The 24,905-nt window shown below is 45.8% G+C and overlaps 1 protein-coding gene across 3 annotated transcripts in view; it reads left to right on the forward strand.

Moving 5' to 3' along the window:
• HHAT (hedgehog acyltransferase) overlaps positions 1-23,690 on the forward strand; it is a 339,382-nt gene extending 315,692 nt beyond the window's left edge. For all 3 annotated transcript variants that reach the window (XM_032317189.1, XM_032317187.1, XM_032317188.1), the window contains exon 12: positions 22,712-23,690. In XM_032317189.1, the coding sequence (XP_032173080.1) occupies positions 22,712-22,803 (92 nt within the window). In that variant the 3' untranslated portion in view covers positions 22,804-23,690. The remainder of the gene's footprint in view (positions 1-22,711) is intronic.
• Positions 23,691-24,905: the final 1,215 nt, after the last annotated feature.

Genomic DNA, 24,905 nt, shown 5'->3' on the forward strand with positions numbered 1-24,905 from the left:
ACATGTAGTCAACAGAGGTGTGGCTGAAAGAGACTTGAAGCTGTGCATCCATTATTCAGCCCTGCCTCCCATGGCAATGCACTTGGTAGGGATGGTGGTGGGGAAAAGGTCTCCCTACTCTTGGCAGCATTTGGTTTTTCCTTCTACTTTTGGACTGCTCTGGGTTTGTTATTCATCGGTAGAAGTTTGCAGTCTTGTCCTCAATATCCAGTCTGCTTATTCAGTGCTATTTGGTTATTATTCCCCAAACCTAAATCTGTACACACTTAGTGTTAAAACCCCACATGCTGATTGATTATGCACAATCCATATGCATTCTCCAGTGTTTTTTTTCCCCCCCAAGTGAGGATTTATTTGTTCTATAGAGAATGAATAATGGCTGTATGTATTGCATGTGTGTTAATACAAAATGCAGGATTGGTTATGAAATTGCACAGAGGTCTGAATGTGCATTATGCAAAATGCAAAAACTTGTTGTATTATGACTGTTTGAATTAACATGCCTACATGCAGAAATGTTCAGGGAATTTGTGGTTCACTTAAAGTGACACCAGAATTGAGCTTTTAAAAAACAGACCATTCCCAGCATAATGATTTCATAATTTATTCAGACTCAGACATCCAGCCCTGTTGAATTTTGTGTTAAATAACCCAATTGGTGTATATGAAAACAGCTTCCAGTAATTCAAATCCTTAGAATCAGCCCAACTGTATAATCTTGGCTTCAGTTAAATGCTTGAAGAGGGCAGAAGAGGGATATTTAATATATCTTTGGGTATATATTCAACTCTAGTAGGTAATACTTAGGGGTTATCCTCAAATATTTGCTGTCTTCAGCTAGTGTTTGAAATCACATTCTGGGTCCCCTCTGACCACACACCATACACGGGAGCCCTTTTTTGCCTATGTCTAAGTAAGCTTGGGAACATAGACTCATTTTCAGGAAATCTAAACATAGGATAATTTCAAAGAGATTCATGAAACTAGACATGGACCCACTCCCAAAGAGTAATTTAGATAGGGCCTGAGTGGGTCAGACCAAGGTGGTTTGAGCACAGTACTGGTCACACTGAATACAGCAATGGTTGGTAGTGCTGGAGGCAAACCTTGTCATGGCCATGGTAGACATTTCTGTACAAATATGACCCTCAGAAAGTGAGATATGGATATTGAAGCATTTTTCCACCTGGGAAGATGGGCTGCTTGGAGCCATCCACACTGTGTCTGTCTCTGGTTCCATGTTGTCTCTAGCAGTGTCCACTGGGGGGGGGGACAGAGTCATGAAAGGCCTTGATTTGTCATATGTGGTGTCGACAAGCTTTTCTAGCTTCTCGGGAATGGAAAGGCAGCACATTGGAATGCTGGCATGGGGATGCAGGCTAGTGGTACAGAAAGCATGCTACTGGCAGCCATGCTGGAGGGATGATGGGGCTAAACGGCAGAAAGTTTGGGGTTAGAAACGACAAAATAGTACATCTAGGGTTTGTGCTTCCATAGCTCTCTAAGCCAGAGGTGGTCTTGTTCCATGGCACGTTTTAGGCATGAAGAAACCTTTTTGGACTTAGCGTTGTGAGGTGTCTGAGTACATTCTTGCTAGAGTTTTGCCCTCTTCAGGCATTCTGCTAATGAATGGGGGATTGGGCAGGTCCACTCCTCATAAGGATTTTGTGAAGAGGGTTTGATGATCTTGGTTTTAAAGAAAAGAAGAGTTTTAGAGAAGCCAGTATATGTAGCTAGCAGGTGGTAGAACTCAGGATCCCTGAGTGCAAGGGCAGCACTGTTTTCTGGGGCGGAGCATTCTGGCTCCTGAAACTGGTCCCAGCAGGCAATATTATTTCCTTTCTGCTTTGTGGTTCTTGTTCCTAGAGAGAGTGCTGAAGTAGAGAGGATTTTTAAAAAATTATTTTTATTTATTTTTCCTTATTTATTTATTTATTATTTTCTATTTTTAGGTAGGCTCTATGCCCAGCATGGAGCCCAGTATGGGGCTTGAACTCATGACCCTGTGATCAGGACCTGGCTTAGATAAAGAAAGAGTTCGACACTTAACCAACTGAACCACCACGTTGCCCCTAAAATTTTTATTTAAATTCCTGTGAGTTGGGACGCCTGGGTGGCTCAGTTGGTTAAGCAGCTGCCTTCAGCTCAGGTCATGATCCCAGGGTTCTGGGATCGAGTCCCATATCGGGCTTCTTGCTCGGCAGGGAGCCTGCTTCTCCCTCTGCCTCTGCCTGCCTCTCTGTCTGCCTGTGCTCACTCGCTCTCTCTCCCTCTGTCTCTGACAAATTAAAAAAAAAAAAATCTTTAAAAAATAAAAAAAATTAAATTCCAGTGAGTTAACATGCAGTGTAATGTTAGTTTCAGCAATTGCACTGCTATTAAAAACTACAAAAATACTAATTCAAAAGGGCCCATAGACCCCAATGATTATAGCAGCATTATCAATAGTAGCCAAGTTATGAAAAGAGCCCAAATGTCCATTGACTGATGAATGGATGAAGAAATTCTGGGGGGATATATCTATAAATGGAATGAAATCTTGGCATTAGCATTGATGTGGATGGAGCAATAGTGTATTATACTAAGCAAAATAAGTCAGAGAGACAAATACCATATAAAAATTTATTTTTAAAGGTTCTGTTAAAACGGTTAGACTATAGGTGCCTTCTTGGGTTTAACACAAGGGAGAAGAATAGTCTGATTATTTAATGCTTTTTTTTTTTTTAAAGATTTTATTTATTCATTTGACAAAGAGAGATCACAAGTAGGCAGAGAGGCAGGCAGAGAGAGAGAGAGAGGAGGAAGCAGGCTCCCCGCGGAGCAGAGAACCCGATGCGGGACTCGATCCCAGGACCCTGAGATCATGACCTGAGCCGAAGGCAGCGGCTTAACCCACTGAGCCACCCAGGCGCCCTATTTAATGCTTTTAATAAAAGGACAGACATAATACATGGGTCTTTTATTTGCAGCTTTGGAATTTAGCCAACTATAAACACATTTAAGGGGATTCAGCTCTGACTCAGACTCTTCCTCAGAATATTTGGAAGCTCTTACCTCTTTATCTCTTTCTATATCAGCTGGATATTCCTGGGAACTCTTCAAGCTGTTGAATGCTTCTGTCTTTACAGGGTGGTGGGGAAGGTAGGGAATTAAGCTAGGTGTATGCAGCACTGGGTAATCTGTCCTTTCTTAACTTGTTGCTTCATGGCACCTTCTCCAGCTGGTCCAGGAGGGCCAAATAGAGTGTTTTTGTTTATAATATTCTCATATTATAAAATCAGAAAGAGGAGATGAGCCAACATATGAATTTTCACTGATTAAATGTCCTTTTGGGCAGTCCTGGAGAGCTGTCTCCTGGCTCTTCAGCTTCTGCTTCAATCCCAGATCCAGGGCTGCTGCATGGCTCTCCTCAAACCTCTAGGGAGGCAATTTCCAGTGAGGTTGGACATGCCAGTGGAAGCCATGGCTGCCCTCTGTTGCCAAAGGGGTACTGACAAGAGCTGGAGACTGGAAGGCGTCCCTTCTTCCCCTCCTCCTTTGTGCCTAGAGGAACTGCTCAGAATTGAAGGGAAAAACAAGCTTGGCCATGGGGACTGGACCATCCTGGAAAGAAGCGTAGACAACCTAGCTTCAAGTAAGAAAGCAGGAACCTAGGCTTGCCCCTGGGGGCCTCTAGGCCTCTAGGCCCAGGCTTGGCCGGCAGAAAGGGACACTCAACAAAGGAGGCAGTGGACCAGGAGGTGGGTTCCTCCTCACAGCCCTGAACCTTGGCCGTGAGGCCCATTCCTGGGTGGCTGAGGGTGTGGCTGAGGCGAATTAGCTCGATGCTTGCTTTCCTCTGTCCTGACTGGCTCAGGGTTGAAGGAGGACCTAATAGGAGCTGAGGGAAGGCTTCAGAACAGATACTAGATACACGCCAGCAGCTCGGCCACACTGGGAGATTTGCAGGAGAGAAGGGTAAGGCCGCACAGCCTTCCCTGCCCCAGCAATCAATGTTAAATGTGCTGGTGGGTGGGAGAGGAGAGGGAAGGGATGAAGGCAAGGGAGCAGGGGAGGAGCAGGGGTGTGGCAGAGGGAGGGGAAATCAGAGCAAACACAACCCTGCCCCTGGCTCTCTAGCTGAAGGTCTGAAGACTGACGGTAAAGGTGTGCAGCATTTCCTGCCTGGCTGTCTGTGCGAACTCCTTACAGAGAGTACCATGCCAGGAGGAAAGAAGTTTGTTTTGATTTCTTCATTTCCTAGAGGTCCAGGAGCAGTGAAATGGTGAGCTGCTGCGGAGGTCAGAGCCTGGTCCCTGAGATGGGGCATATGAGACAGACAGTTTTATGGGAGGGTAGGCCTTCTCCCATTGAGGGAGGGGTTACCCAGAGGATGGAAACCACGATCAGGTGCATGCCTAGAGAGTGGACTTGCTCGGCACGGCTGGCAGTGACCAGATGCAGACTACATTCCCTTAGCCCTGTCTGCGCCTGCGTGCTCCACATGGGCCCTTGGTGCTCTGGGTCCTGCCTCACAGATGCCTCCGTCCTTCTCCAGGATGGAGCTCTTGGAGGTCATCCTTCCTATCCCATTTCCCCAACCCTTGACTGTTAGGTCCAGCACAAAAGAACAAGCTTAATGTTGAATGAATGCTGGCTCATTCATTTATTCATCTACACCAGGAAATACCCTGAGTTATGATGTACCTTTTTACACCTAATCCCTGTCTCTAACTGGAAGCCAGCTTTTCTTTTTCTTTCTTTCCTTTTTTCTTTTTTTAAGGATTTATTTATTTATTTTAGGGGTGGGAGGGAGAGAGAGAGAATCCTCAAGAAGACACTCACTGGCATTGAGCCTGACCCGGGGCTCAGTCCCAGAATCCTGAGATCATGACCTAAATTGAAATCAAGATTTGGACACTTAGACTGAGCCGCTCAGGCCCCCTGCAAGCAGGCCTTTCAATCTCTCTGGTATCCCCAACACTTAGCCCAGTGCCCTGTATGTAGTAGGAGCTCAGTACGTGTTGAATGATGAGTCACCAGGATGATGAGGGTTTCTTCAGATCAGATACTCCCCAGCCTTTGGAACAAGGACAAATCCTCCAAAATGGAGCACACAGTGGCCCCAAGAAAGGGGAATGGGAGACTCTGCCAGCAGCCGTGTCAGCACCACGCTCAGATGGTGCTGACAAGATGTCGTCAGAGATGATGACACCAGCAGGCATGGGAGAGGGGCTGTCACAGTTCCTCCTTCCACCAGCACCTCAAACCTCGTTGCTGAGACACAGGAGGACTGGCTCAGTGGGGGCTCCAGACGTGGAGCAGTCTGGTAGACACTTGCCCTATCACTGTAGAAGAATCTGAAAAATCACACGGAGGCCTGGTTCCACGCCCCGAGGTGATCACGCCAAGGGAGCATCTGGGAACTCTATAAGGAGTCCAGAGTGTAAATATTGTGCTCTGAGGTCACAAATAAAACCAAGCAGGAAACTGGGGTGGCTGGCAGCCACTGTGGAAAGTTAACCCCGTGGAAAGACTGTCAGGAGGAGAGTGAATAGCGGCCATGTTTCACAAGGGATCCTGGCCTCCTGGACACTGCTGCTGGCGGAACAGAAAGTCCAGAGGAGGCAGGGAAGGGGGAAAATGCTTCCTGTTCACTAGAGCTAACATTAATCCTCACATCCCCCAGAAAGCCAGGCTGCCTTGGATTTGCCTCTCAACCCCACTTCAACAGGTCTGTCTTCCCTGTAGGAAATCTGTACGAGGTGCTGGGTTCCCAGCAGTTGACAGGCAAGGCAGAGAGCTTCCCTGGGAGCATCCTCTGTGAAGTTGCCTCTGCAGAGGCTGGCCAGAGTCGGGACATTCGGGCAGCCCCAGTGAGCAGTGTTGCCAGAAGGGACCCTGGATGGGGGGGCCAGGGGACAAATCCCAGTGTGGGCCCAGAGCCTCTGGCAGTGCGGCCTCCAGTCCCAGCAGACCCCATCAAGGCCACTGGGTGGAGTTGGGAGCCTGAGGGGGAATATGGTATTCCTTCAGAATGGGATCTTTAAGGCACAAAAATGTCTTTTTCTATAACCCAACTCCAAAAAAAAAAAGTATCTGAGTCTATGTCAGGTAAATATCTTCATAAGCACTTCACTAAAAATCTGTTGTATCTTGTGACATTTCCGCAGCCTGTCATGGCCTTCTGTTCCCAGGACAGGCAGGAGGACCCTCCTCTCCCTGCTCCTGACACAGGGTCTTTTAGTCTAACCTCAGCCTTTGTGCCTTTCCTGGGTGGGGGGAAGGCAAGATGGTTTGAGGGCTTTAATTTTGTAGGACCATAATCTCTAAGGGGTGGAAGGGACCTTGGGGCCTCTGGTCCCACTCCCGTCAGAGGAAGCCATCCCCAAAACGCATCTTCTGGAAATCTGCCTGATGCTGACAGGGATGGGAGCCCAGGATGCCCACCTTATGGGGAAGTGCTGCTTGATAGATGCTCCTTTCAGTGGAAATCAGAATCTGTCTCTTGTCACCTCTGCTGTTGGCCCCAATTCTGTCTTCCAGAGTGACCTAGAATAAGCCTAATTCCCTTTTCATGTGACCTTGTGGTCTCTTTCCAGACTAAACTTTGACTTATCAGCATGCCCACACTATGAAGCCCTTCTAGACCCGTCTTCTGTGTGGCTTCTGTGTGGCAGTGTCTCTTGTGAATCTGAAGCCTCCAGCTGGCCAGCCTCATGCGAGTCTACATGCCTGTGCACGTGCTTTCTCTCACCCGCAAGCTGCACACCCATCTCCCTCACTAGCCCCACACTTGACATGTGACAATGACAGTGGCTGCTGTCCTGGGCCATATGGCTTGTCCCATGCCCCTGTGAGGGAGGAGCAGCTATGGTGTGGGGCAGCTCTGTGCCTCTCCACATGCCCTCAGTGGAGCCCTGGGGGCTTCAGCGTGTGCGGGTTTGATGCGAGGGTCCTGTGGGATCTTCTGCACTCCTTTTCTCTCTCCTAAACAACTCCCTTATCCCCTCCTAGGGAAGCACTGATGCTTTTTTTTTTTTTTTAAATTCTTTAAAGTTTTTAAAATTTAATTTTACTTATTTATTTTTTATTATTATGCTCAATTAGCCAACATCTAGTATATCACTGATGCTTCTTTAACAGAGAAGGCCCAGGCTCCCTGAGGCTACGGTCCTTGTTCTGCCTTCTCCGGGTCCCAGGGGCCACCTGAGTGCTCAGCTGCCCTGAGCAGCTGCTGCCAGCTGCTGCCAATGAGCAAGCTGCTTCCCCCTCAAGCCAGCTGGCCAGAAGGTGACACAGGGACACTGTCACTGCCTGCCCCTTCTTACCTGTTTCCATGTTCCTCCTTACACCAGCACCTAGGAAATGAGATGCCTTTTCCAAATCCCATTTGTAAATGCTAGAGCCACATTTTTCTGAGCTAATCTCAGAGCTGTTTTGTGCTTCTGTCAGGTTCCTTCTCAGGAAGGCACTGGGCCGCTCAGGTGGTTAAAGTCAGCACGAATGAGACCAGCCCTGTGCACTCAATACCCTTAGAAGCTGCTCTGTGGACTCCCACTGCACCCCAGACACAGGTGGCCTGCCTGTGGCCGGGTCATAGGAGCAGGGCAGAGGGTGGGGGTTGTAGCCCCTTTTCAAGCAACAGTTGCTGGCAGATTGGGCACAGACAAGCTCTTTGGTCCGTGATACCTCTCCCGCTCAAACCCACCCCTTCCTTAGCATGGAGGTGAGCAAAATAGATTTAGGAGATGCAGTAAATGGAAACAGCAGGTCAGAAGAAAGCCATCGCTGACAGGGGGATTGGTTCCTTCTTCCCAAGAGGCTGGTGGCATTTACAGCCCACTGTTGCTTCTGAGAGTGCCAGTACTTCTGAGAGCTGCCACAGCCACCACAGGGAACATGGCTTTCTCCTGTTCTTTGCTGAGAACTTTAAGTTAAGTAATGTGGAGTTCTCTTAACTGCTTCAGGAAAAGAGCATGTTGGACACGTCGCTGACCTGATCTTTCAGACATTCACATGGTTTAGGCATCTCTCTCTCTCCCTTTCCAGCTCTTTCATGGGGGGCGGGGTCCTAGGAAGCTGGGTAGGCCGGGAGTGGCATTTGTGCTCTGCTGGCCTGTGGCCAAAGTCTAGGTTTTCTTGGCCCTCTTTTCTCAGACACACACATGCCACAGTCATGTCTATCAGTTGGCTTCAGGTCCCACAAGCTGGGGAAATGGAGGCAGAATTCCCCCTACATGTGGCTGCTTGTTCAGGGATTTTGCAACAAGTCTTATTTCTAATCGCCTGTGGTAGCGACTTGGAAGTCTTGTGAATGAGGACTCAAGAGTCCACCTCTGTATCGTATTTCCTCTGTCTCATCATTATTCCTCGTCCGTTTACCATGCGTACCCTGGTCCTCGTGCCCTGCAAAGAGAGAAGCAGATTCGTGGACTCTCAGGCCTGGTTCTGCCTCTGGTCTGAGAGAGGAATCTCCTCCATTGTGCTCAGGCCTCTGTCCTGCCCCTGCTGCTTCCCCTGCACTCCTGCAGGAGGGACCCGAGCCTTTGCGGGGTGGGGGCTCCTGCTGCCGAAGTGTGCCTTGCCCCAGGGTGTCTCCCCTCCTCATACAGATGCCCCCTCAAACCTCTTCTAAATGTAGACTTCTAGATATAAGCAGACAGCTCTTTTCTCCAGAGTCTCCGTGCTCCTGCATAGACATCGCCAGGTCCTTCAGCCACTCCTCCTGGGACGTGCTCCCAGACCTCGTCCCTCCGGTATTGGCCTCATTGGACTAGGAAACAAAAATTGTGAAGCTCCGCTGTTTTAATGATAGTGAAATTTCAACTAACTAGTGTCAGCCCATCATCCCAATCTCTGCAGTGGTTCCAGAATCTCCACTTCCCCCAACTCTTTCATGATCTGCACATTCGGATGATGGAGCAGAGGGACGGAATCCGGAGGGGAGGGGGAGTGTCCAGAGCCCTGGAGCGCCCTGTCAGCCTTCAGGGGCTCCTGCGCACGGGCCTCAGGCGCAGGTGCGGCTGTCTGCAGGGCAAGGGTCAAGGCTGCCTGTCTGAATGCCAGGGATGCTGTAGGCGCCTCTTGAAGAGCAGTGTGGAGGAGTGGTCATTGGGCTGTGTGATGGGGAGCCTGAGCCACACTGTGCACACCCTTTGTAGCAGGGAAGTGCCTTTCGTGAGCTCAGTTGCTGGGCAGCATCTGCTGTGTTATTGGTCATGCACGAACAGTGAACCACAGCCTTAATGAGTCTGTATTAAAGACACAGGTGAGGGGAGAGCATCAGCTGGGGGCGTGTTATGACTGTGCAGCCTCTGGCCCCGGTGGCAGGAGTTGGGATGGTGGCACCAACTGCAGGGATAGTTTTCTGGGGCGTCCCTACCCATTTGGCCCTGGAGAGAGAAAAGGTGTGTTTTTCAGCATTACCGTCTATTTATGCTGTCAGAATAAGAAAAAGTGGCTTTGGCTTGTTGTCCCCACTTCCTCAATTTCACATGAAATGATTTTATTTTTATGAAAGTGAGTGCTTCGGTAAGCTTCTGCCCACGAGGCTTGTGCCGGGAGGTAAGAAAGGATGAAAAATGCAGCCTAGGTCGGCAGCATTAGGATGCGAAATTGACTGTGAACAATGTGATTTATTAACGCCCACTGTTTGTGACGGTGAAACATACACAGAGCGCCCAGCAAGCAACTCTTGCTCAGGATGGCAAGAAGTTCTGTGTGTGTGTGTGTGGTAGTTGGAGGGGTGGGGTAGAGCCACCCCTTCCTCTGTGTGTCCCTGCTAGACCCCTTAGGGAGGCTCAGCCCCTGGCTCAGACTGTGTTAATGAAAGATCTCTCAGGCGTGGGGAGCATACTTTTTAATGGATGCCGCCGAAGTTAGGCACTCACCAAGAAGGGATATAAATGTGCTCATCAGTGCTTTCTTTGTACCCTTCTTCACAAAAATGGAGAACTGGAGGCTTCTGGAGATGTGTGGCCTAGTAATTTAGTGGTGGGTGGTGCCTGAAAACACAAACCTGCTCCTTCCCACTCCTCTGAGTCACACAGTCCTAAATTCCCACTTTGGTCTAATGACCAATTAGCTGTTTGACCTTGGGAAACTCACTTTGCTTCTCTGAGCCCTAGTTTCCTTTCTCTATGAAATGGGGCTAATAGGGGCACCTGGGTGGCTCAGTCATTAAGTGTCTGCCTTTTGCTCAGGTCATGATCCCAGGGTCCTGGGATCGAGCCCCGAATTGGGCTTCCTGCTTAGCCAAGAGCCTGCTTCTCCCTCTCCCACTCCCCCTGCTTGTGTTCCCTCTCTCACTGTCTCTCTGTCAAACAAATAAATTAAATCTTGAAAAAAAGAAAAAAGAAATGAGGCTAATAATCCGTCCCTGGTCGGGATGCCTGGGTGGCTCAGTTGGTTAAGCCACTGACTTAGGCTCGGGTCATGATCCCAGAGTCTTGGAATCGAGTCCCACATCTGGCTCCTTGCTCAGCGGAAGCCTGCTTCTCCATCTGCCTCTGCCTGCCACTCTGTCTGCCTGTGCTCACTCTGACAAATAAATAAATAAAATCTATAAAATAATAATAATAATAATAATAATAATAATAATACATCCCTGGTAAGGTAGCTGAGAGAATGTAGAAGGTGCCCCGCAGCAGACCTGGGAACATAAAGCCCTGTGACTGTCTGTCTCCTCTGCTCTGTGAAAACCCCCAGTCTGTTCGTGAGCAGCTCCGTCAATAGGAAGCTCTTCCCTCAATTTTCTTTGGAGTTCCCCTAGAACGGTGGTTCCCAAAGTGTGGTTCTTGGACCAGCAGCACCCATGTCACCTGGGAATGGATCAGAAATTGGGGATCTGGTCGCCCAGCGGCTTCTTGACATGGCCTCCAGATGATTCTGCTGTAGGCTCATGTTAGAAAGCCAGGGCCCTGGGATTTCATGCTTTAATTTCATGGACAGATTAGAACCATCCAATCCTTCTTTCTCATGAAAGGAGGTGAAAAATTCAGCTGAGCATTTTTTGAAAAAACACTAAGGCCTCAGAGCCGTGGCTCGAGGCCCAGGCTTGTAAACTATATGAAGGCAGGAAATTGTTATTTAACCCTAAAGTGGCAAAGAGCCTGTTCTTCACACCTTCCGTCACTATCCCCACGTGTTTGAAAACAGATCTGGCAGTTTACAGGCTTTGAAGCCTGAGCAGCTTTGCTCTTGCCTGTATCCTTCAATAAGGTAGCCTTCTGATGGCAAAAGCCTCCTGCCCTATAGCTTTATTAAGGTTACTGCTCTAAATTTAGCTCTGAAGGAAGGTCTACAGGCTCTGGACTGTTTGATGAATGGCTCCACATTATCTCCAGGCTGGGACTACTGGAGTAAATAAGATTTAAATAAAGCCACCAAGGCACCTTATCATTTCCCCCCATCAGGCCTGAATATTGTTAAAAATAAAATGCTGCCAGGAGGTAGCTCTTTTAACAAAGGCAACAGTGCATAAAGTTATTCTGAAAAATTAATGGAATGACAGGAGCGAGGCTGGTGCGATGGTGCAGAGCGAGCCAGGGCTCATGGGTGTGGCGCCAACACTCTAGGACAGAGTCCAGTGCCTGAGCTGGTTCTCTAAGGAGAGGGACACTTAAACTCTGCTGGCCTCAGAGTAGACGATATCCCCAAAGCAGGACACTGTGTGCATTGAGTGGGGAGCTGGTGTTCAGTGTATCTAACAAATGTAAGGTGTGGGCACAGAGAGAGCGCTGCCACATGCTAGAGCTAATCCTGCAGGCCCCTCCAGAACCAGGGCTTTACCCCTTTTGATGTGAAATCAGAGAACAGGTCAGGAGGGAAAGGCTGGGATCATGGCTTTTACTACCTAGTACGGTAGTGGATCAGCCTGTTACTGTTAGGTGGTGTCCCTCTGATGTGCACTAGCTGGATGTCAGCCCCAAGAATACTCGGTGAGCTGTGCTCAGGGTTAACGAGAAGGAACGTATTTTTTTGGCTCCCAGATCCATCAGTCACAAAGTCCTATGACTCTCTTTTCTGCAGCATCTCCTGGAATCACCCCTTTCCATTTTCCCAGTGGATATCCTTCTCCGAGCCTACCCCTTCACAAAGGCTGTCCATGGAGGCTGAAATTCATCAGTCTTCTATCTGTCTTCACCAGGATGGCAACGTGGGCTGTTACACATGCATCTTGCATCCCCAGGGATATGGGTGGATATGTTGATGACATTTAGTTATTATAATGCATCCTTCAGATTTTCAGGCTTGGGTTCAACCAAGGATAGTTTGCCTGGGGAGGTGAGACTTGTTTCCTTTGTAGCCTCATAGCTCTCAGGAAGAATGGGAACCTCCTCTTCTTCCTTTCTTGGAATGGTTTTGAGTCACTGAGTGACATTGCTGCTCTATGGGACAGAAAGTGAGAGTCCATCTGTTCAACTCTAGGGACCCAAGAGCCAAGCTGAGAGTTCCTTAACCTCAAGAAGAACTGGGACTCAGCAAGGTGACAGCTGAGCAGTGGATGAGCAATAGGATCCGTGGGCAGCAGGGCAGCAGAGCCTCTGCTAGAAAACTTGCCTGGGTGGATGGAAGGAGGAAGCTAAGGCATTGTTAATGGTAAAAGACAGATAATTATAGATAAAAGTAAAAGAAAGACTGAAGACTTTCCTCCAAATAGGATTTAATCTGACACTCTGGGCTTGGGATGTGGACTCTGGGCCCTTTTGAGGCAGTGTGGCTACAAACAAGGATATGGGTATCTGTTCATGATTTCTATCTTGAAGTGTTGTAAGGATTCACTAAGACTGTGTATTCTTTGTAAACTGTATAGTAGATTCTTTATTCTTCATAAACTACTTACATGTGAACAGAGACTATGGTGCTGGCTGACTGGAGGAAGGTCAGAAAAAAGGCTTCCCTGCAAAGGTTGATCATATGGTGGTCACCAGCCATTTTCTTCTAAAAATGGTTAGCGGTAGGATGTGGTCATTAGAGCCAAGATGGCGGCCATAAACTCAGGAGTGTTGTTTGCCCAGACTGACAGCTGAGTGAGCCTTTGATGGGGTAATTGATAGCTCACACACAATTCAGCAACTCAATTAACTTCTCTCCCATTAGGAAGGATTGATTTCTTCTCTGGGATAGGGATTTGTGCTGATTCAGCTGCTGAGTGTGTCTGCACAGTTAAGAAAGAGCTCTTAGCATTGTTCTCCTGCTCAAAGGTCCCAGTGGAAGAAAGCATTAGGGGGGAGCCCACTGTTCAGCCCTACACATGGCAAATCCTCCGGCCCCTAGGGAGAGGAAGGATTGAGAACCCGTCATCACTTAAAAAGTAAATTGTATCTTCTTGCATGTGCATCTTTTGTTTGAATACTTTAGGGCATATATAACACTAGGACATTGTAGTGGAATACTGCAAGTCTGTGATTCACTAATACTCCAATGTTCTCTTGAAAATTGTTTTTTTCATTTTTAAATTTTTCATAACTTTATTGAGAAATAATTTATGCACAGTAAAATGTACATATTTAAGGTATTTTCCACTTGTATATACCCTTGAAAATATTCCCGTAATCAAAATGCAAAGCATTTTCATCATCCCCAAAGACTCCTGGTGGCCCCATTGTAATTTGTCCCTCCCTCTGCTCCAGCCCTGGCAGCCACTACAAGCTTTTTGTTACTATAAATTAATTTAATTTTACATAAATGGAATAATATGGTATATATTATTTTGTTGATGCCTTTCACTCAGCATAGAATTTTTTGTGTGGTAAATTATATATAACATAAAATTTGTCATTTTAACCATTTTTAAGTGTACAGGTCTGTGGTATTAAGCACGTTCACACTGCTATGCAACCATCACCACCATCCATCTCCCCAGAATGGTTTTAATCTTGCAGAACTGAAACTCCTATACCATTAAACAATAATTCCACCCAGCCCCCAGTAACTGCCATTCACTTTCTGTCTCTACGAATTTGAGTACTTTGGGACCTCATATATAATATTTGTCCTTTTGTGTCTGGCTTATTTCATTTAGCATAATGTCTTTAAGATTCATCCAAGCTGTAGCTTGTATCAGGATTTCCTTCCTTTTCAAGGCTGAATAATATTCCATTGTATGTATAGACCACATTTTGTTTATCCATTCATCTGTGAGTGGACACGTGGGCTATTTCCACCTTTTGGCTATTGTACGTAATACTGCTGTGAATGTGGGTACACAAGTATCTCTTCTAGTTCTTTCAATTCTTTTGGGTATATATGTGATAATTCTATGTTTAATTTTTAAATTTTTAAATTTTTTTTATTGTGTTATGTTAGTTACTATAAAATACATCATTAGTTTTTGATGCAGTGTTCCAAGATTCATTGTTTATGTACAACACCCAGTGCTCCATGGAATATGTGCCCTCCACAATACCCACCACCAGGCTTACCCACCCCCCCGCAAACCTTCAGTTTATTTCTCAGAGTCCATAGTTTCTCATGGTTTGTCTCTTCCTCCAATTTGCCCCAATTCACATTTTCTTTCCTTCTCCTGTCCTCCATGTATGTTCCACAAGTAACTGAAACTACATGATAATTATCTTTCTATGCTTGACTTATTTCACTCAGCATAATCTTCTCCAGTCCTATCCATGTTGATGCAAAAGTTGCGTATTCATCCTTTCTGATGGCTGAGTAATATTCCATCATATATATGGACCACATCTTCTTTATCCATTTGTCTGCTGAAGGGCGTCTCAGCTTTTTCCACAATTTGGTTTTTGTGAACATTGCTGCTATGAACATTGGGGGCACATATGGCCCTTCTTTTCACTACATCTGTATCTTTGGGATAAATACCCAATAGTGCAATTGCAGGGTCATAGGGTGGCTCTATTTTTAATTTTTTGAGAAATCTCCACACTGTTTTCCAAAGTGGCTGCACCAACTTGCATTCCCACCAACGGTGTAAGAGGGTTCCCCTCTCTCCACATCCTCTCCAACATTTGTTGTTTCCTGCCTTGTTAATCTTTGCCATTCTGACTGGGTAAGATGGTATCTCAATATGGTCTTGATTTGAATTTTCCTAATGGCCCATGATGATGAACATTTTTTCATGTGTCTGCTAGTCATTTGTATGTCTTCATTGGAGAAGGGTCTGTTCATGTCTTCTGCCCATTTCTTGACATGATTATCTGTTTTTTGGGTGTTGAGTTTGAGAAGTTTTTTTTTATAGATCTTGGATATCAGCTCTTTGTCGTGTCATTTGCTAGCATCTTCCTCTATTCTGTGGGTTGCCTCTTTGTTTTGTTGACTGTTTCCTTTGCTGTGCAGAAGTTTTTGATCTTGATGAAGTCCCAAAAGTTCGTTTTTGCTTTTGTTTCCTTTGTTTTTGGAGACGTGTCTTGGAAGAAGTTGCTGGGGCTGATGTCGAAGAGGATACTGCCCATGTTCTCCTCTAGGATTTGGATGAATTCCTGTCTCACGTTGAGGTCTCCCATCGATTTTGAGTTGATCTTTGTATATGGTGTAAGAGAATGGTCGAGTTTCATTCTTCTATACATAGCTGTCCAATTTTCCTAGCACCATTTATTGAAGAGACTGTCTTTTTTCCACTGGATATTTTTTCCTGCTTGGTCTAAGATTATTTGACCATACAGTTGAGGGTCCATATCTGGGCTCTCTGTTCTATGGTCTAAGTGTCTGTTTTTGTGCCAGTACCATGTTGTCTTGGTGATCACAGCTTTGTAATAAGGCTTGAAATCAGGCAACATGATGCACCTAACTCTGTTTTTCATCTTCAACATTTCCTTAGTGATTTGGCATCTTTTCTGGTTCCATGCAAATTTTAGGATTATTTGTTCCAGCACTTTGAAAAATGCTACTGGTATTTTGCTTGGGATGGCACTGAATGTATAGATTGCTCTGGGCAGGATAGACATTTTAACAATGTTTATTCTTCTGATCCATGAGCATGGATGTTTTTCCACCTTTTTGTGTCTTCTTTAGTTTTTTTCATGAGTGTTCTGTAGTTCCTTGAGTATAGATCCTTTACCTCTTTGGTCAGGTTTTTTCCAAGGTATCTTAGGGTTTTGGGTGCTATTGTAAATGGAATTGATTCTCTAATTGCCCTTTCTACAGTTTCATTGTTAGTGTATAAGAAAGCAGCTGATTTCTGTGCATTGATTTTGTATCCTGCCACAATACTGAATTGCTGTATGAGTTCTAGTAATTTGGGGGTGGAGTCTTTTGCGTTTTCCACATAAAGTACCATGTCATCTGTGAAGAGAGAGAGTTTAATGTCTTCTTTGCCAATTTGAATACCTTGTATTTCTTTTTGTTGTCTGATTGCTGTTGCTAGGACTTCTAGGTACTATGTTGAACAACAGTGGTGAGAATGAACATCCTCGTCATGTTCCTGATTTCAATGGGAAGGCTCTCAGTTTTTCCCCATTGAGAATATTTGCTGTGGGTTTTTCAAAGATGGATTTTATGAATTTGAGGAATGTTCCCTCTATCCCTATGCTTCGAAGAGTTTTAATCAGAAAGGGATGCTGTATTTTGCCAGATGTTTTTTCTGCATCAATTGAGAGGACCATGTGGTTCTTCTCTCTTCTCTTACTGATTTGTTCTGTCACTTCGATTGAGTTCTGAATGTTGAACCACCTTTGTGCCCCAGGAATAAATACCACCTGGTCATGGTGGGTAATCTTTTTAAGGTATTGTTTGATCCTGTTAGCTAGGATCTTGTTGAGAATCTTGGCATCCATATTGATCAGGGATATTGGTCTGAAATTCTCCTTTTTGATGGGGGTCTTTGCCTGGTTTGGGGATCAAGGTAATGCTGGCTTCATAGGAAGAGTCTGGAAGTTTTCCTTCTGTTTCTATTTTTGAAACAGTTTCAGGAGAATAGGTATTATCTCTTTTTTGAATGTTTGGTAGATTCCCCAGGGAATCTGTCAGGTCCTGGGCTCTTGTTTTTTTGGGAGTTTTAAAATCACTGTTTCAATCTCGTTACTAGATATTGGTCTATTCAGGTTGTCAATTTCTTTGTGTTTCAGTCTTGGTAGTTTATAGGTTTCCAGGAATGCATCCATTTCTTCTAGGTCGCTTACCTTATTGGCATATAGCCATTGATAATAATTTCTGATGACTGTTTCTATTTCCTTGGTGTTAATCGTGATCTCACCCTTTTATTCATAATTTTATTAATTTGGGTCCTTTCTCTTTTCTTTTGGATTAGTTTGGCCAGTGGTTTATTGGTCTTATTAATTCTTTCAAAGAACCAGCTTCTAGTTTCATTGATGTGTTCTACTGTATCTCTAGTTTCTAACTCATGACCTCTGCTCTAATCTTATTTCCCTTCTTGTGCATGGGGTTGGCTTAATTTGTTGCTGGTTCTCCAGTTCTTTTAGGTGTAAAAAGAGTTTGTGTATTCAGGATGTTTCGGTTTTTTGAGTGAGGCTTGGATGGCTATGTGTTTCCCCCATAGGATCACCTTTGCCATATCCCATAGGTTTTAGACCAGTGTGTCTTCATTCTCATTGGTTTCCTTGAATTGTTTAAGTTCTTCTTTGATTTCAAGTTGATCCAAACCTTCTTGAGCGAGATGGTCTTTAGCTTCCACGTATTTGAATTCTTTCCACACTTTTTCTTGAGTTCCAGTTTCAAAGCATTGTGGTCTGAGAATATGCAGGCAATAATTGGTTGAACCCTGATTTGTGACCCAGTATGTGGTCTCTTCTGGAGAAAGTTCCATGTGTGCTTGAGAGCAATGAGTATTTTTTTTTTTAATTTTTTTCAGCATAACAGTATTCCTTGTTTTTGTACCACACCCAGTGCTCCATGCAATCCGTGCCCTCTCTAATACCCACCACCTGGTTCCCCCAACCTCCCACCCCCAGCCCCTTCAAAACCCTCAGATTGTTTTTCAGAGTCTATAGTCTCTCGTGGTTGTTTTAGGTGGTTAATGTTTTGAGGAACCTCCATGCTGTTTTCCACAGTGGCTGCAATCATCTTACAATGTTACCTTTTAAATAAAGATTTTCATTAGACTTGCTGCTTGTTCTGATTATCCCATCAATTTCCAGAAAACCAATTTTATATATCCCCCTGCATGATAATGGTCTTTTCCTTCACTCTCTTGAGCCTCAGACTTCCAGTCTTTTCAGATTGATGTAATTGCTCAGAAAATCACTCAGCCATAATAACCTCAAGTAAAATTACACCACTTGCTTTCTTAGCTGTAGACATTTCCCTCTGTGTCCTACCTGTTCTCATTAGCTGTAGTTATTCTACAATAACACCAGTGGCCTCTTAACAATAGCATGATACAACCACCTACATCCTATTAACTCCCTCTATTACATCACATACATGGATCTTCTTAAATGAATCTGTGGTGCTATGCATCCTACTTGTATGCATTTAGCTATAACTGTCAGGTAGTCTGTCCTATTAGCTCCATTATCCAGTCTTTTGCAACCATTGCCTAACTTGCTAGCATCCTCTTTGTAGTATCTTCAGTGCTGCCTAGTTGTCAGCTGTTAAAAGTGTTCAACTGTTTCGATCTTAATAGGTCTAGGTATCAAAAGTCCATCAGGACAAATCATTGAATCTGGGGGCCTAGCCGTGAATATACCAAGTGTGCAGGGGTGGCTTGGCCTTAAGGTACTCTCTTAAGAAAGACCTTTTGACCAATACTATACTGCCCACCAGGCTATAAGCCACATCAATGGTGTGTGTGTGCGCGCGTACATGCGTGTGCACGTATGTGTGCATGTATGTGAATGTGTGTGTGTGCATGCATGGGGTTGGGGATGCCAAGATCTGGGAGTTGACTGGACAGTGTGGATTAGAAACCCTGGTGAGAAGGGCAAGCTTGGAAGGAGAACACAGAATGGGGAAAGGCCGGGGAGACTGAGGGCTACAGGATGAGGTCAGGGTTTATTTGTTGGGACAGACCCTTTTTGATGCACTCTTTTTTGTGCACAGCTGACAAGCCTAGATGACGGCATCATAGCAACCCTCAAATGTGGCCAGAGTGACAGCCCATCCCCGTCTTTTTCTGCACTGATCTGAGCCCTGATAAAGAGGAGTCTCTGCCCCCACACACCCCCAACACTTGGAGTACATTAGTGCTTGGTTAGCAGCTTCTACAGAGTCCCAGTGCCCAGAGCAGGCAACCCACAGAGGGTGATACTGATGTCTGATGTCTCGGACAGGCCAGGCACACAGCAAATGCTCATGAGATACTGAGTGAATACTGTGGAAGGGTGACTTGTGGAATCCATCTTCTTGTCATCACAGAGCTTACTCCTGAGGTCAGGAAAGGAGAGCTGTTTACATAATAGCTTCACACATAGACTATATACATTGACTTCTCAGGTGTAGGAAGTATTTGCATTTCTGAAACTCTTTAAAAGCACTAGTGAGTCTGTGATCCAATTTCATGCCCATCTGTTTGTTTTTGACCTCCCATTGTGTTGGTGGAGAAACTGAGGCCTGGCTAGGGTCTCATAGCAGAGTCAGGATTACAGGTGTGCTACCTGTTGTCTATCTCCCTCTGTGCATGGCAGACAGTTAATGGTAGAGGGAATTTTCAGGGTCTAACTGGGCTCCCAACTGAACATTTTATGCCACATTTCCGGGTGTTGCTGGGGATATTTCTCCTTACAGTTCTGTGTGCTGGCCGGAAGCTTTCACAGGGATGTCCCTGGACAACTGCAGGGCCGAGCACAGCTGTCCAATGACCCAGGCCCAGCTTTGTGTAAATATAAGCTCTCCATTCTCCCACCTCCACAGCCCACTTCTGGGTTCTGTGTTTACCAAACACCTGCCAACGCATCATCCTAAACACAGCTGAAGTCTGGGTCAGCTCCGCATGCCCGAAGCCCCCTCTCTAATTTCTGCTTCCTGAGTCCACTGAGGAGCACATGTCAACAGGTCCCCTGGCATCTGTGTCTGAGGGCTCCAGGCAGGATGTGTCCATTTTGAAGCTTGAAAAAGTACCTGGCTGTCCTGGGCCAATTAGTGCCTGCCCTGACCCAAATTCATGTCTGTCTGCAACAGCAGAATTGGACTTCATTTGGAAATAGGGGTTTTAGTGTCTTGAGAAGAAATCATGGTGGATTTAGAGTAGGCCCTGAACCCAATGACTGGTGTCCTTCTAAGAGGAGAGGACACAGAGATACCCAGAGAAGAGGTACTCTCTTAAGAGAAGTACCTCATGAAGACAGGCAGAGATTGGAAGTATGTTGCCATAGGTCAAGGAGTATCTGGGGTCATCCAAAGCTGGAAGAGGCAAGGGAGAAGTCTCCCTAAGAGCCTTTAGAGACAGGATGACCTGCCAACACCTTGATTTCAGACTTGCAGCATCTAGAAGTATGAGAGATTGCATTTCTGTTGTTGGAAGGCACTAAGTTTGTGGTCATTTGCTCCAGTAGCCACAGGAAGCTAACCCACTGGCTGACGAGCAGACAGGAGGTGGGACTGTAGGGCTGGGCCTAGAGCTAGGCTCTTGGGGGTCCTCGGCTCCCCTCACTTCTCCTGCCTTCAGGGCCTAGAATTCTGGTGCCAAGCTAATCTCAGGAGAGAGTTGAAAACAAGAGTTCAGAGGAAGACCAGGGCAGGACTTCCTGTTATCACTCTCATCTTGGTGGAGAAAGACTTCTGTGTCTTCGCCCCAATATTATGACTACCTTTCCTTAGTGCCCATCAGAGCCCAGGCACCGTGCAGGCCTTTAACATCATGTCACATTCCCTCCTTATGTATTCGTGCCACTCGGGCCACCATAAGGAAATATGTGGACTGGGAGGCTTGAATGACAGACATTTATTTCTCACAGTTCCAGAGACTGGAAAAGTCTAAGATCAAGATGCCAGCTGATCTGGTTCCTGGTGAGGACCCTCTTTCTGGCTTCTAGATGGCCACCTTCTCACTGTGTCATATGGCAGAGAGAGAGGAGGCAAGCTCTTCGGTCCCTTCTCATGGGGGCACTAATCCCATCATGATGGCTCCCCTCTGGTGATCTGATCCCAACCCATTTACCTCCCAAAGGCCCCACCTCGAAATATGTAGTGGGGGTTAGGGCATCAGCATATGAATGTAGGGGGACACAGTTGAGTCCATGGCATTCTGTAGAGGTGTTCTGTCCCTCCCCTAGTTTTACATTTGAGATTTATCAAGTTGTTCTGGTCACGGAGCTGGCAAGTGACAGAGTCAGGGTTTGAACTGGTGTCCAGGTTCACTTCGGAGCCGGCACACTTAACCACTATGCCCTATTCATAGAACTTCTAGTAATAATAATCACAGCTGCTTGTTGATATAGCAAGAAGGGAGCCTATAGAAGTATAGTACCCTCAGTGACTCCCCACTGCCTCCTCCCTACTTCTAGCCTTGCCCTGCCTGCCCCTTCCCGTGCAGAAGCCACAGTCCCGTGATCCTGGTTCCAGGGGTGGCCTGTGATGTTCACACTTGACGTGGTCTCTCTGGTTGCTTATTTCTGCCCCTTTCCATCTGACAAACTCTTGCTCACCCCACGTGGACCAGTTTAAATGTGCTCTGTCTACATCATTATCTAGCACATGCTACATGGCTCATAGATCCCAGTAGTGTGTATCTTTGCCAAGCTGGAGTGGGATCACCTATTTTGGCATCTGGTACCTTCCACAGCATCCATCTCTGGATCTCCAGAGTTCCTAATATATGTTTGAGTAAGTGAAACATGTAGAGGACATGGAAGTCATTAAGTGACCAGCAAGAGAGGGCTGTTAATTGAAGAGGAGGAGGAGGAGAAGGGAGAGGAGGAGGAGAAAAAGAAAGAAAAGAACATCAGATATTCTAAGATGAGTACTTATAGAAGGAACCACTAAAAGCTTTGAGTTTTGAAAGCAAATGTTTAATTTAGGCTCTCCCTTCTGTGTTCTTACAGATGGCACTCAATTCCATATAACGGCCAATCTATATTTTGAGATTTACTGTGGGTCTTATGGACTTTTTTTCTTTTTTATTATTAACTACCTTAGTTTTCTAAATATATATTCTTTAAAAGCCAATCCTATTTTTAAATTTTTTAAATTAATATATAATGTAAAAGGCGAAAGATTTATGCGATCTGAAGAGAAACCAGAGTATATATATAATGTCTTATTTGCCCCAGGGGTACAGGTCTGTGAATCGTCAGGCTTACATACTTCATAGCACTCACCGTAGCACATACCCTCCCCAATGTCCCTCACCCAGCCACCCTACCCCTCCCCGCCAAAACCCCCAGCAACCCTTAGTTTGTTTTGTGAGATTAAGAGTCTCTTATGGCTTGTCTCCCTCCTGATCCCATCTTGTTTCATTTTTTCCCTCCCTCCCCCCCATGAACCCCCATCATGCCTCTCAAATTCCTCATATCAGAGAGCTCATATAATTATCTTCCTCTGATTGACTTATTTCGCTTAGCATAATACCCTCTAGTTCCATTCCTGTCATTGCAACTGGCAAAAAGCCAGTCCTATTTCTAAACCTAATTTCCATTTGAGATAGCATACCCCTCATTTTATCCTGGCCCTGTAGGAATGTACAGTTCAGCTTGTTGGTGTTCCATTTAGAGCAAACTTTCTAGGAGGTATGTGTCTTGATGTGTCGGCTGAGGCCCATGTTGTTTCTTGGGTTACCTTGTCCAAAGGGGGAGAGTTTGCACTTGTGGAAGGTCCTGCCCCAGGTGTTTCTAACTGTTCTTCTGTCTCTGTCTTCCTGCTGCAGGCTGGCCATATGTGACCCTCTCCGTCCTGGGATTCCTCTACTGCTACTCCCATGTGGGCATTGCCTGGGCCCAGACATACTCAGTGGACTAATGCCGCCCAGCCGGTGCCAGCCCTTCCTGCTGGCCTCCAAGGCAACTGGTGCTTCACCCTGACCTCATACACCAAGATAACCTCCAAGGAACCAGTGCGTCATCTGCTCATCTTTTGTTGGAGTTATCTCTCTCCAAGACTGGAAGCTTGAGCTCTCACAGAAAAGTGACAACCAGTGAGGCTTCTAACTTTGGGGACCAGAGCTCATCTCCCCCAGCCCCATCACTTTCCTGTTGAGTAAGCAGGGGCCCAGAGCAGTATTGTCTTGCCTGCTGCACATGGTAACCTTGTGGTCTAGAACCCGGTCCCAGGGCCCTTCAGGTTCTTTCTACTTTACCAAGAATTAAATGCAATAGATATTTCTGAAATATTTTGCTAATATTTAAGTGATTTCTTTCCCATGTCCTGCAGTGTGGACTCTAGAACCAACACTAGGGTCTGAGCTTCACACATCAGCTCCCTGGCAGTGAGGAGACAAAGCCACAGTTAAGTTTCTCATTGTTCAGTCAAGGAAGATACAGCATGTCCTATTGTGTTCCAAGAGGCTGGTACCTAAGGAGATCTGTTATTGGAACACTGTCACAGTGATTGACATTTGGATGCTTGGTTCCCTAGATGTGCAGAGTATAAACATGGCAGTTCCTCTACTGGACAGTTAATCTTCATTTCCCAACAAAGAAGAAGAATTAAGGAACCATGAGCTAGTGCACCCACAGATGGGTGCTACCAGGCAAGTGACAAAGGATAAGGATGGTTTTCTATGGTCCTTTTTCCTCTCTCCACGAGTAAGCCCCAGCGGTCATCTTCCCGCTCAGTGGATTACACTCTGGCTTACATTGTTTTATTTCGTTACAAATAAAATGGAGCCTTTTCTGTCATACTGATAATTCACATTTTTATAGAATCATTTTGAGCATTTTTTTAAGAAAATGCTTAAAATGTAAATACCTGTGACTCTTATTTAATTATTCACCCCTCTGGAAAGTGGGTGACAGGTCACTAATAGCCATAAGTGGTAGAAAAGGCTGAAGAGATCTGTTTGACTTTGGATTTTTTCTTTTTTTTCCTGAGAGGGCAAGTGGTATGTGAAGAAGCTGGGAAGTTTGATCCATAGTCTGTGTACCTCATTACGGGAGAACTTAGTACATCTCAAACCCATGGATAAAATTGTTATCGAAAGAAAGGTTTCCTTGGAGCTGGGTTGGCCACATAGCTTACATTTGCCATCTGGCGTGATCCTTGTGTCCTGGCTGTGGCATTTAACTCAGTGAGATTCAAACTCCTAGAATGCAGGACCGGCCGTCTTGCTGACATGCTTTCTTCCTACCCATTCTGCCCGGAAGAGCGGACATGGATGGAGCAGGCAGGCGTGCAGTGGGTATCCCCCGGCTTGACTGCTGCTTGGAACAGACCCAGAGGGGCAGGCAGGCTGACCGCAGTGGCCTTAGCAGTTGGGTGAGTAAAGGACAGAGAGGCCCACGCAGGTGACCCCAAGGTGCTGGGAAGTTTTAAGTAGGGTATGGTGCTGGGAGGAGAGAACACTCCAGAGACTATAGTACAGGATCACGGACCGACTCGCTCCAGAACCGTGGCCAGCCACAGGGAGCCTAGCTAAGCACACACACGGGCGTGAAGATGATTATAGGCAAGTGTCTGATGTATGTGCATATGCAAATAATGCAAAGTATTTTGAACTCTTCAGAGACACCATTTATGTAAAAACAAATTTATTCACTCAACTTATATTGGAAGAATTGGTGAATATATTTGGAGCTAATAATCCTGAATTTCTTTTAAGCTATTACATGACTTGGAGTGGTTCTTGGGAATTAGTTCACGATGAGCTACATATTTGAGGTCTGATTAACCAACATGCAGATTATTTAGGACCATTGTTTTCTTTCTTTGACCTCTTGCTGTTCTCCAACTGTAATATGAAAGCGGTAATAGATCTCTCTTCATACATGTGAAGTAAAGTCTTGGATTTGCTCCAAATGAAAGACTCCTGAAGGTCCTGGCAGGACAGAGCAGCTCTGATATTCACTTTGCAAAGGCCATCAGCCCCGGGCAGCTTCAGGCATGGGGCGGGAAAACAACTAGGC

Source organism: Mustela erminea, chromosome 17 (assembly GCF_009829155.1).
Source record: "Mustela erminea isolate mMusErm1 chromosome 17, mMusErm1.Pri, whole genome shotgun sequence".
Taxonomy (NCBI): Eukaryota; Metazoa; Chordata; class Mammalia; order Carnivora; family Mustelidae; genus Mustela; species Mustela erminea.